Source organism: Podarcis bocagei, assembly GCF_964188305.1.
Source record: "Podarcis bocagei genome assembly, chromosome: 17".
Classification (NCBI taxonomy): Eukaryota; Metazoa; Chordata; class Lepidosauria; order Squamata; family Lacertidae; genus Podarcis; species Podarcis bocagei.
The window spans coordinates 21,298,831-21,311,054 of NC_138143.1; the positions used below are offsets into that span (position 1 = coordinate 21,298,831).

Consider the following 12,224-nt stretch of genomic DNA (forward strand, 5'->3'; position numbering starts at 1 on the left):
CCTTTCACGCTAATTAAAGCGATCAAAAAGCTGCACCGCCAGGAATTCAGACTCGTGATGGTCATGAGAGCTCAGTAGTCCTAAGGAGGAAATTTAAAAAAGGAAAAAAGAGAAAGAGGAGGAAGAAAATCTGGTTATGCTTTAGCACTCAGCCAGAGTCTGTAAGAAAGGTAAGCCTTGTTTATTTCTTGCACAAGATTTTCATGTTGTATTTAATTTCAGTTTGACCAGTTTTCTTATCTCTTGGGGGAAAAATGTATTTGATTAATAAATAAGTTTCTTAAATTGTGGGACCTTTAGCATGGGTTCCCCCCCCCTTACCTGACTGTGGTAGCTCTGTAATTTTGGTTCACAGCACAATTTTCTATTCTGTGCACTGCTGAAATCAGAGATTGCGATCCTACACTTGATAGGCTGTTTCAATCTCCTTTCATTTAATGAGATTTAAGTAGCATAGCTGTGGGCCAAAATGTTTATCTGTGTGCTTTTCTGGATGAAGCCATTCAGTTTGATTTGATATGGCTGGTTAATTTTCCTTGGGTATTTACACAAATGACAAGCAGATAAATCCATCAGATTGTGACATTAGGAAAAGCACGGGGCAATATAAACTTAAGACAATGTTGGTCTACTGCCTTTGCAGAGTTGTGTTCATTCACATCCTAATAGCAAAACCTATTAAGTTTTTGATTTTTTAAAGTTACACAATGCTCCAGTGTGCCTTTTTCAAAATCAAGGGTCACCGAATTCTAAATCCTGGAATCTCTCTCTGTTCTTCAAACAGTGGTTCAGGGACTGGAAGTTTATTTCATTTTTTTAAATAGGTTTATTACGTTTTGGTGTAATAACTGACCCAGCTCCCTCCTGCAATCAGTGATCAGGCGCCATTAAATAATCGATGATATCTAGCTGGAAGAACACTCTGCCCACTTTTTATTATTTAAAACGTTTCCCCCTTTCTTTTATGAATTAAAAGTGTGGGTTTTGTTTTTAGCACACCATGTTTAAATTTGATAGCGTTCAAGGGTACAATTTCAAAGTCGGACCTGCCCTGCAGTCCACTTTCTGTCTCTTTGCTCCATTACCAGAATGTTTGACCAGCTAGCCCTGAACTGTCTGTTCTGATTGACAGCAGGTCTTCAGGGGCTCAGACAGCATATTTCACATAACTTGTTCTCTGTTCTGCCTTTTAACTGGGGATGCAAGAGACTAAATATAGGATGATTCTGAATGCAAAGCCTTTCGCCTACCATACAGTCTAAAATGCATGTGCTCTTAACCTGCTATGTATACAGTAGTACCTTGGGTTAAGAACTTAATTCATTCTGGAGGTCCGTTCTTAACCTGAAACTGTTCTTAACCTGAAGCACCACTTCAGCTAGTGGGGCCTCCCGCTGCCGCCGCGCGATTTCTGTTCTCATCCAGAAGCTAAGTTCTTAACCCGAGGTACTATTTATGGGTTAGCGGAGTCTCTAATCTGAAGCGTCTGTAACCCGAGGTACCACTGTATAGATATTCTGCAGATTACAATAGTCTGAAATGCCCCCCCTCGCCCAGAAGGCATGGAAGCAAAGAAGTGAATGGGTGGGGAAATGTCGATGAGACTATTTATTTCACTTAGATTTTTCACATGCAGAACTTTATTAAAATACTTTAATAAGCAACCGGCTCATTCAGTCACTGAGATTTCCTTTTAGTGGTCAGTGCAAACATTTGCCTTTAATGGATCAATGTATAATCATTTTCCTAGCATCCTTTTTTCTCTTTCGAAGGATTGAGACGATATCTAAAGCAAACTAGAAAAGACACACACACAAAAAACAATTTAAAAAAACGTAAAAACTAAAACCTTTCTGAACCCTAGATCAGGCACAGGCAAACTCGGCCCTCCAGATGTTTTGGGACTACAGTTCCCATCATCCCTGACCACTGGTCCTGTTAGCTAGGGATCGTAGGAGTTGTAGTCCCAAAACATCTGGAGGGCCAAGTTTGACTATGCCTGACCTAGATGGTTCCCCAACCAAGACTTCAGCTGAGTAGCTATGCATATTTGGGAAACATTGCCAGTGAGCTGTTTCCTTTCTTAAGAAACTGTCCAGTCAACAAGTGAGGCTGTGTTTCTGCCAAGATTATCAAGGATACAATGAAAATTCCGCATAGAGAATGGTCACCCCTTTGTCCATTTTGTAGGTGTGATCTGAACCAAACAAGATGCCCAGGGGACAGCACTACCTAGATGGCAACTTTGCTCGAGAAAAGGGATCCACCTCTCTTTCAGCGGAAGAGTAAGCGGAGCTATCGGACTTATGGACCAACTATTTCCATGCCATTCCAAATACGCAATTTTAGTCGCAAAAGGGAGAGTGGTTTTCTCCATCTGAGTTTAGGGTCAAGCTCTCAGCTCATCCATTTATAACCCCTTTCCTGGGGGGGGGCTGTTTTACTCCCACTCCCACCCTGTAAGCTGAGCCTCTGCCCATGTACGAAGCTTCCTTCTTCTTGGCCCTGTGCTATTGGGTATTGGCCTGTCTCTTGGCGGGGGGAAGGAGAAAGCCCTTCTCTGTGGGCAGGACCTGAACAAGTCCTATTCAGAGAGGCATCCCTGGATGCTTCCTCTGGGCTTTCAGATTAACATTTCTAGGGTAGTGGTTTTATTTGAAAAAGAACAAAGAATGACGTTGGAACTCATGGACACTTGATTCCACACAGGGATACGAGATTCTGCCGTTGGGGGTGGGCCTCACTCACGTCCCCTACCCCAAATGACACAGGCTCTGTTGCTGCCCCCCCCCTTGCCAGAGGCTGCCTGGATTTGCCCCTGAGCAGATTTAACAAGGCCCCTCAGTGGGCATTGGGTCACCCCTTGCCCTGCCCCCCCCTCTCTCTGGGTGGGGCAGGCTTGCTTTCCACCCTTGCCTCCCCCCCCCCAACTTGCAGAGAGCAGCTGCTGGGTTTTAATTTAAACTACAAAACAGGGGCTTCCACCTTGCAGAACCTCATTTCCACCCAGGATCAGCTTTGCAAGAGCTGAGCTGCTGCAGCCACAGCCCTACTGCTGTCGGAGGGGAAACCGGCCACAAACAAGACTGAAAACGGAGCCAGGGGGGAACAAATTTCAGGGTGGGAGGGAGATGGGAGTCGACTCGCCAATGTAAAGTGCCTTTTCCCCCTTTTGCTTTTAATGTACACTTTAAGACTTTGTGGAATGAATGGAGAATATTTATAACCACTATCCCCAACTGTGGTTGTCCTAAGGGTGTTTCTGCATGAATGTGTTCTTCTTGTTAGGTTTCTGATGTGCTGGTTTGCTGCATCCAATCACTAATGTCTCCAGGCTTTTGAAGATTGTCCACCCTGACTTCAGTTCTTCACAGTTTATGCAGTAGACCAGGGGTAACTTGGGAATGGCACAGTCTAAACTACAGTACATCATAAGAGGCAATAGCAGCCTGGCCCAGGGCTCAAATTACTGGGGGGGGGGGGAAGCTTGGGGGCTTCTAATGAAAACCAAAACCTGACTTTCCCCAGTAATTTAAGCCAAATCGTACCCCACCCTTCTAACAATAGTAGTTAAATAGACTGTCACAAAACTGTGAGGACTGAGGGCCAGTAAGCATTGCAAAAGCCAGGACCTACATATGAATATGTAGACCTAAAGAAGCCAGTCTCAGGGACGTGGGTGGCGCTGTGGGTTAAACCACAGAGCCTAGGACTTGCCGATCAGAAGGTTGGCGGTTTGAATCCCCGCGACAGGGTGAGCTCCCGTTGTTCGGTCCCAGCTCCTGCCCACCTAGCAGTTCGAAAGCACGTCAAAGTGCAAGTAGATAAATAGGTACCGCTCCAGCGGGAAGGTAAATGGCGTTTCCGTGAGCTGCTCTGGTTCACAGAAGCAGCTTAATCATGCTGGCCACATGACCCGGAAGCTTTCTGTGGACAAACGCCCGCTCCCTTGGCCAGTAAAGCGAGATGAACACCGCAACCCCAGAGTCGTCCGCGACTGGACCTAATGGTCAGGGGTACCTTTACCTTTAAAGAGGCCAGTGATGGCAACATTATCTCTTAAAATACCTCCTGCTAGCAGACAATCAAGGCCCTGGTCAACAGAGCAAGAATCTTAAAGAGATGGGAGTTGATAAGACAACACAGTGATTAATTCACATTTTACTGAAATTCTCAGTAACAGGTTGACAACACTAATTATGCTCATAACTCTAATTGCATTACATTTGTACTTACACAATCACTTGATTGAGGGGGTCAGGTCCAATGTAGCCAATTTGGGTTAGTGGGGAGTCGTAGGTGATGCTCTACAGAGCTTTGATCGGAACGCTGTTGCCTTGTTATCTGCTGGACCCAAAGTTGTCAACAGTCTGTGTTCTGGGATTTCCTGTGACTCAGATGTCTGTGCTAGCAAACACATCTCTGCACAAGTAGACCGTTTCCCACATTCCTCTGAGGCCTCTGGTATCTTCCTCTGTGTCTTTCGTTCTGGTTGGAGTCAGACCCATCAGACCCAGCCCACCGAGGGTTGCCCAAGGTTGATTTGAGAGGCTGGCATAGCTCAGTTGGTAGACCATGGTATGCTGAATCTTAGGGTTGTGGGTTCGAGCCCCACGTTGGGCAAAAGATTCCTGCACTGCAGGGGGTTGGACTAGATGACCCTCATCCCAACTCTGCAAGTTGATGATTCTATGATATCTTATTGATTTCTTCAGCTCTCGTTGCTTCACTTGCAGCACAGAGACTCTCATCGCCCTTTCTCTTCAGCCTTATTCAAGAAAGAAAGAAAACATACTTTGCTTATTTACACTCCCACTCTCTGCTACTTTACGCTATACTGTAATGGTTTTTCAGGTGTCACCAGGAACTTGAGTTCATAGGAGTGCTGGAAATGAGACGATGGGGTTGGGCTTACACACGAAGCGGTTGTGCTCACATATGAAGGGGGCATCCACAACACCACATGCAATAGCTGTGAAAATAATTGTCATGGTCCGGTTCACGGGTGATTGAAGTCTTGACTGGGGATGTTGGGACCGGGGGCAAGATGGCGGGGTGGGAGCAGGAATGGGAGTCCAGAAGCCAGGAGTCAGAAAGCCAAGAGTCCAAGGGTCAGAGAGCCAGGAGTCAAGAAGCCGAGAGTCCAATGGTCAGGAAGCAAGGAGTCATGAAGTCAGGGGTCCGAGGATCAATAATACCGGTAGTAATAATAATAATAAAATTTATTTATACCCTGCCTTCCCCAGCCAAGGCTGGGCTCAGGGCGGCTAACAACCAATAATAAAAATGAGTTGAATGAATACAACTTAAAAACAAGATTAAAATACAACATTACAACAATTAAAATCAAGGAGTCACGAAGTCAAAGGTCCAAGGATCAAGAAGCAAGGAGTCAAACGCAGCAAGGCAGGGAAGGTGTTGCTGTGGCAAAGAGCCAAAGGGGAAATGCTGCCCTTCCCGGCTCTTGCCACCAGGTGCTGTGAGTTACCAATAGGCCTCACCTGTGTGGCCGTGCCTTGCCTCTTCAGAACAAACTTAGGAAGGCCCCAGTCCTGCAAAGTCCTATTGGTCACAGGGCCTGGCTCCTGCATGCACACCTGACAATAATCCCGTCGGAAATGGAATCGGCTTAGTTTGCTCTGCAGATATGCTTTGGGGAATATATGCAATTGGGAAGAGTGGTAGCTTAGTGGTTGAGCATCCGTTTTGCATGCAGTAGTTCCCCGATTCAATCCTTGGCATTTCTAGGGAGGCCTGGGAAAGAATCCTGCTTGAAGCCTCTGCTAGTCTGGGTAGACAATATCTAGCCGGATGGAGCAAGGGTCTGACTCAATTTAAGGCACCTTCCTACATTCCTAAGTTGAATATCCCAAGCTTGATCGGACTTTCGACATAAAGATGTCATCTTATTGAGAACCCAGTGAGGTTTACGTTGAGGGTGTCCAAGGGACGTGGGTGGCGCTGTGGTCTAAACCACTGAGGCTCTTGGGCTTGCCGATCAGAAGGTTGGTGGTTCGAATCCCCGCAACAGGGCGAGCTTCCGTTGCTTGGTCCCAGCTCCTGCCAACCTAGCAGTTCGAAAGCACGAAGTGCAAGTAGATAAATAGGTACTGCTCCAGCAGGAAGGTAAACGGTGTTTCCGTGTGCTCTGGTTTCCGTCTTGGTGTTCCGCTGCACCAGAAGCGGTTTAGTCAACCTCGCCACACAACCTGGAAAGCTGTCTGTGGACAAACGCCGGCTCCCTCAGCCTGAAAGTGAGATGAGCACCGCAACACCATAGTCACCTTTGACTGGACATAACCGTCCAGGGGTCCTTTGTCCCTTTGGATAATTTCTCTGAGGGGCATCTTGCTTCAGTTCTGCTTCCTTTTTATATGGCAGGTGAAGAGGCTCCTCTTTGCCCAAACCTTTGGTAGAGGCGTATTGAGTTCTGATAAGTTTGTTTTCACTGCCGCTTCTGCCTTATTTCTTATTTTCATTGTTCCCATTTTATTGCCATTGTTCAATTTCAGCGTATTTATGTATTTTCCACCCTGGGACTTTCAGGTGAGAGGTGGACTATAAACACCACAAATAAACAAATAATCATTTGCGCATTCACTTTTACGTCCCATCACCCTCAGGGGGACGCACCTGTCCCCTCCGCTGTGTGAGAGGTTGTCTCTTGGGTGAGATGCAGTTATGTGCATGCCATTTCCACCTGCAGCATGCAGCTGGTACTGAAATATTTTTGAACTCAGCCCTTTCATCCCCTCTAAATCCTATTGTGTCAGTGTCGTAACAAGGAGATAATTCCATATCAAAATCTATTCAGATGGAAGCCTCATCATGCAGCGTGCCAGTTGTATTGCAGCCCATAATCAAAAGCCCAATTTATTTCTTTGTTCCTAGCTGCCTGTGTATCTTTTTGCACAAATTCTGTACTGAATATGCAGAGTTTCATAGAGTTGATTCAACATGCTTATCACATTCCCTACAAAGCTACAAAAGCAAAGCCAGTTGTTGCGTCTCCTGGTTTGCCTAGCCCTGTGTTAAAACTGTGCTTCGCACAGGATATAGTAAAATCTTCCTTGTTCCCATATGTGTTTTGTAACGGTGTCGTCTTCTTTTCCAAACAGGGCTGCAGGCATTGGAATTCTTGTTGTGATTCTTACAGCTTTGCTGATTATTGGCTGTTGGTATTACAAAAAGCGCAATGGTTATAGAAGCCTTCTGGTAAGGATAAAAATTAAAATTTAAAAATGCTGAATCTCAGTTCTTCCCGGGACCCACAGCCCAGTAATCTTTCCCCCTAAACTCTGATGTGCAAATACACTTCATGGTTACTCAGTACTGGTGAGGCAAATACACTCTGCCCCTGCTCAGAGGTACATTTGTATGGTACTGTACTTCCTATGATCTAGAGCTAAACCTAAACATAGGGAGCAGGTACTAGCCCTGTCGTAAGTTAAGCCTTGGGTGTACTCAATGTGCACAATAGCCTATGACAGCTTTTGCCAGACTGGTTGCCCTCCAGATGTTTGGTGAGACCCCCCATCAGAGGCAGCCCACAGAGGGTTGCCAAAGGTTGATGCAGGAGGCATGTATTGCAAGACTATAGCTTGTTAAGAATCACACATGCATTATAGGGTGAGAGCAAGTAGGACCCCACTTTCAGTGACTTAAAGAGCAAATTTTGTGCGAGACCACATGTGAATGTTAAATGTGGATAAAAAAGAAAGCACATTGACATTACAGACAGGTGATGTAAGCCACAAAGAGATTTAGGCCTCATGTGCAAAACACTCTTAGACTTAATTCTCATTACTGGTTGTTGTTGTTTTTTATGGACCTTCTAATTTTCCTTGCACTCAAATGTCTCGTTTCTCTGCCCTTTTCTCCCTGTGTGCCACAGAGTAAGAATTTTGGAGGGGCCACGGGAAGGATCTCGGAAGGCAAAAGTGGTTTGTTGGGCTCCAAATTGCCCTTGCAGGAATACAACAGCAACAGAAGCCATGTGGTAAGATTATCCTTTCTCTTAACATTTGGAAACCCTTTCTGTGACCACCAGAGAGTGCAGTGAGAGGGCCAGTGGAGTGGAGTGGTTAGAGCTTTAGACTAGGACCTGAGAGACTGGGGTTCAAATACCCACTCAGCAACGTTGCTCATGGGGTGACCTTGGACCAGTCATTGCATCTTAGCCCAACCTACCTCACAGGGTGGTTCTGAGGTTAAAATAGGGGTGTCCTTTGAGCTCCTTAGAGGACAAGTGGGACATAAAATGAACAAATATATACCATATTTTTCACCCTATAGGACGCACTTTTCCCCCTCCCAAAATGAAGGGGAAATGTGTGTGCGTCCTATGGGGCGAATGCAGGCTCCTTGGCTTCAGCGATAGCAACGCGAAGCCTGCGCTCCGGAGGCTTCGCGTTGCTTTCGCTGAAGCCAGGAGAGTCTGCTCTTTGAGGCTGGCGGTGGGGGAAAGCAGCGCTTCCCCCCATCGCCAGCCCCAGAGGATCGGGGGGCAGCGGGAAGGCGGGCGATGCCTTCACGCTACTCTCCGACCTGGTTTGGAGGCTGGCGGTGGGGGAAAGCAGCGCTTCCCCCCCACCGCCAGCCCCACAAGCTGGGTCGAAAAGCCCGCAGGAGCCATGCAGCCTTTAAAGAGTGCGCCGCTCTTGGGGGCTTTTCACCAAGGAGGGAGAAGGGACTGACTGGCCGAGTCAGTCCTTTCTCCCTCCTGTGGACTTTTGCGGGAGATTCCCCCACCTCCCGCAAAAGCCCACAGGAGCCGCGCAGCCTTTAAAGAGCGCACCGCTCTTGGGGGCTTTTCCCTGAGGATGGACAAGGGACTGACTGGCCGTTACAGTCCCTTCTCCCTCCTGGCCGAAAAGCCCAGAGGAGTCACGCGCGACTCCTGTGGGCTTTTGTGGGAGGTGGGGGAATTCCGCCACCTCCCGCAAAAGCAGAGAGAAGGTTTTGGGGTAGCGCACAGGCTGCGTGCGGCCTGTCTGCTGCTCCCAGAGCTGCGCGGGGGGGGGGGATCATATTTTTTCCCTTGATTTCCCCCCCCCCCGAAAACTAGGTGCGCCCTATGGGCTGTTTCGCCCTATAAGGCGAAAAATACGGTAACTATTGCTGAAGAATCAACATCACACTGGTACAGAGTCATAGGGGCTGAATTATTTTTTTAAAAAAATGAATTTTCCTTCCTGAGATCTTCTGATGGGGTGGTTGGTGGTGGAGCCCATGGGCCCTGAGGTTCAATAAGCCTTTATGATGCTTTAGTGCCCTGTGGAACTACTTCTCAATAGTGTTGGTTGGCAAGGGGAGGGGGAATAGGTATATGAAAAGAATTCCTGCATGCTGAGGTCCAGGTTTCAGACGATTACTCTTCGGTGAGTGAACCGCAGCAGAGATTTAAAATAAATTAAAAAATACAGCGAAATAAAGTGTGGAAATGTAGCCTGTTAGACCTTTAAAATATTCCCTTATGAGCTCCAAAACTTCCCTCTTCCCTTAGCATAGAAAATGGTTTACTTACAAATTCTTCAAAAGTCAAGATCATGTGCTTTTCCATGCGGCTTGGACTGGCTGGCCAAGCCAAGTGAAGGTAGCCAATGGGTCTCAAACCCTCAGCAAGTAACAGACTTCCCCTGTATGTGAAGACAGGCTCCAGCAGATTCAGCAAACAAGACCAATAGTGGTGTAAAGGGAAGTGAGGGAGAGATGGGACTCATCAACCTGAGAAGGTAGTCCGTCTAGGAGGAGGAAAACTCTGATTCTAAAGCTGCCTTGTCGGATATCTTCGGGAGAAGAAAAGGCTAAGGATTAAACCCTACACAAATACAGAGTGGAGTTGCTAAGATGGTTGGATGGTGTCTAGTAAGTCTCCTTCTGGCAGCTCCTGCGACTAAGCTGGTGCCAAACGTACTGCTCTGCTTTCCTTTGGACCACACCAGCAAGGCTGAAAGGGGGTCTTGTTGTCTGGGCAGCCCAGGGCACAGGTCACTTCGGTGATGCTAACACCGTGGTTCAGCTTCACTCCCGGAGGCATGCTCCATTGTCTCTCGAGACAGACAGATGCCAGCAATGTTGACATAATGATGTTTGAATGTGATGATTATGGGAAGCGCATTAAGAAACGCAATATTAGCTTAAGGAAGCTATAAAGCACCTTAGTATTTACAACTTAGCATATAAATAACAGTACGTTTCCGAGCACAATTCAAAGTGTTGGTGCTGACCTTTAAAGCCCTAAACGGCCTCGGTCCAGTATACCTGAAGGAGCATCTCCACCCCCATCGTTCGGCTTGGACACTGAGGTCCAGCGCCGAGGGCCTTCTGGCGGTTCCCTCACTGAGAGAAGTGAAGTTACAGGGAACCAGGCAGAGGGCCTTCTCAGTAGTGGCTCCTGCTCTGTGGAACGCCCTCCCATCAGATGTCAAAGGAATAAACAACGATCTGACATTTAGAAGACATCTGAAGGCAGCCCTGTTTAGGGATGTTTCTTAATGACTGATATTTTCATGTATTTTTAATCTCCTGTTGGAAGCCGCCCAGAGTGGCTGGGGAGACCCAGCCAGATGGGTGGGGTATAAGTAATAAATTATTATATTATTATTATTTTCCCTTTCCTGACTTCCATTTTCACAGGTGCCTGATGCTCCACCAGCCTATGACAAAATATCTGCCACTCTTTTGCCACCGCCATATGCACCATGAAGCAGGAACCATTAAATCCAGTGCTTGAACGATTACACGCACCATCTTTGATTTTTAGCTACACCTCTTGAAAAATAATGCATGCTGTTGCAAATGTTTCTAGAAGCCATTATTGCTTAAGAAAATGCAGCTGTTCCCAATTGTATGAGATACCTGGAATGCTCATGCCTTTGTACCTTCATTCCAGTTGCCTGGAGTCATTCAGTGTAAGAGATGCTGTGATATATTTTATTCCAGGAGCTATACCAAGCATAATAAATACTGAAGAGCAAGAACCAGCCTTCCTGAACCAGTGCTTTAAAAAAAAAAAGAAGTAGTTTAGGGATACTTTCATTTTGACTCAAGAAAATCACTGTTTTATAGTTCAAATCGGGAAGAATAAATACAGTAAATGGACAAAAGTACAAAAATTCACAAAATATTTATGGGTATGCGTATCCCCAGAAAAAAGCACTGATAATAACCCTCACACATGGATTCTATTACTCTTTTGTTCTTTTTGAGATTTACTAAAAGAATAAATGATTTTATCTCTTAAATGCTTCTCATTATGTAGCTTGCCAATAAATAAAGCCGCTTTTAGCTTCTTGTGCTTCATTTGCTCAGCTCAGCTCTCAGCGAACAAGTTGGCCTCTCAGGAGCTATTTCTCTACAAGGCAAACTAGACGTGAAGGTGGAATAGCCCATCTGAGATCCCACTTAATTCAAATAACAACACAATGATTTCTAGCGTGTGGTGGGGAAGGGGAGATTCTGATGGGTCCTGAAACCCACCTTTGCATTTTGTTGCCAAACCGTTTCTCTCTTCTTGTTTTCTCTCCCGCTAAAGATTTACAGTGGTACCTCGGGTTAAGTACGTAATTCGTTCCGGAGGTCCGTACTTCACCTGAAACTGCCCTTAACTTGAAGCACCACTTTAGCTAATGGGGCCTCCTGCTGCTGCCACGTCGCTGGAGCACAATTTCTGTTCTCATTAAGCAAAGTTCTTAACCTGAAGCACTATTTCTGGGTTAGCGGAGTCTGTAACCTGAAGCGTATGTAACCCGAGGTACCACTCTACATCGGGACTCTATGGGGAGAAAGAAAAGCTGGTGTCAAGCCATTTCAGGGGGAAATCCTGGATGGAGTAACTTAAGGGAATATTTCCACATTCAGGGGATGGTTTGCAGGGGCAGGAAAATCCAGCAAGCAATGCATGTGGGTGAAGACATCGCTGTTTCCTCTCTGGGGTGAACAGCAATGACCTTGCTGCATTTCACGTGTACATAGCCTCCTTGTGATATGGAAGATTCCATGGCAAGTTTTACCTACATCTTTATTTTCTTTATAGTTACCATGGATGTTATGGACTGGGGCCATTACTCTGGGACCAGGTTAACTGTTTTTCCCATTTCTGCAATTTCAGACTCTCCAGGAAGCAATCACCTGCGGGAGAATGGACGTTCCCAGTGCTTTTTCTTCTGGGGGGTACGCAGGGGTATGCATACCCCTAAACATGTTGTGAATCTAAGTTTGGC

General features: G+C 46.3%; 1 protein-coding gene across 1 annotated transcript; it reads left to right on the forward strand.

The window, feature by feature from the left end:
• The first annotated feature begins 10 nt into the window (after window positions 1-10).
• MLANA (melan-A) lies at window positions 11-11,289 on the forward strand. Its single transcript, XM_081177116.1, has 5 exons — window positions 11-170; window positions 2,191-2,285; window positions 7,119-7,215; window positions 7,895-7,999; window positions 10,639-11,289. Exons 2-5 carry the CDS (start codon window positions 2,212-2,214, stop codon window positions 10,705-10,707), a joined length of 345 nt encoding a protein of 114 aa, XP_081033242.1. The 5' UTR covers window positions 11-170; window positions 2,191-2,211; the 3' UTR covers window positions 10,708-11,289.
• The last annotated feature ends 935 nt before the right edge of the window (window positions 11,290-12,224 follow it).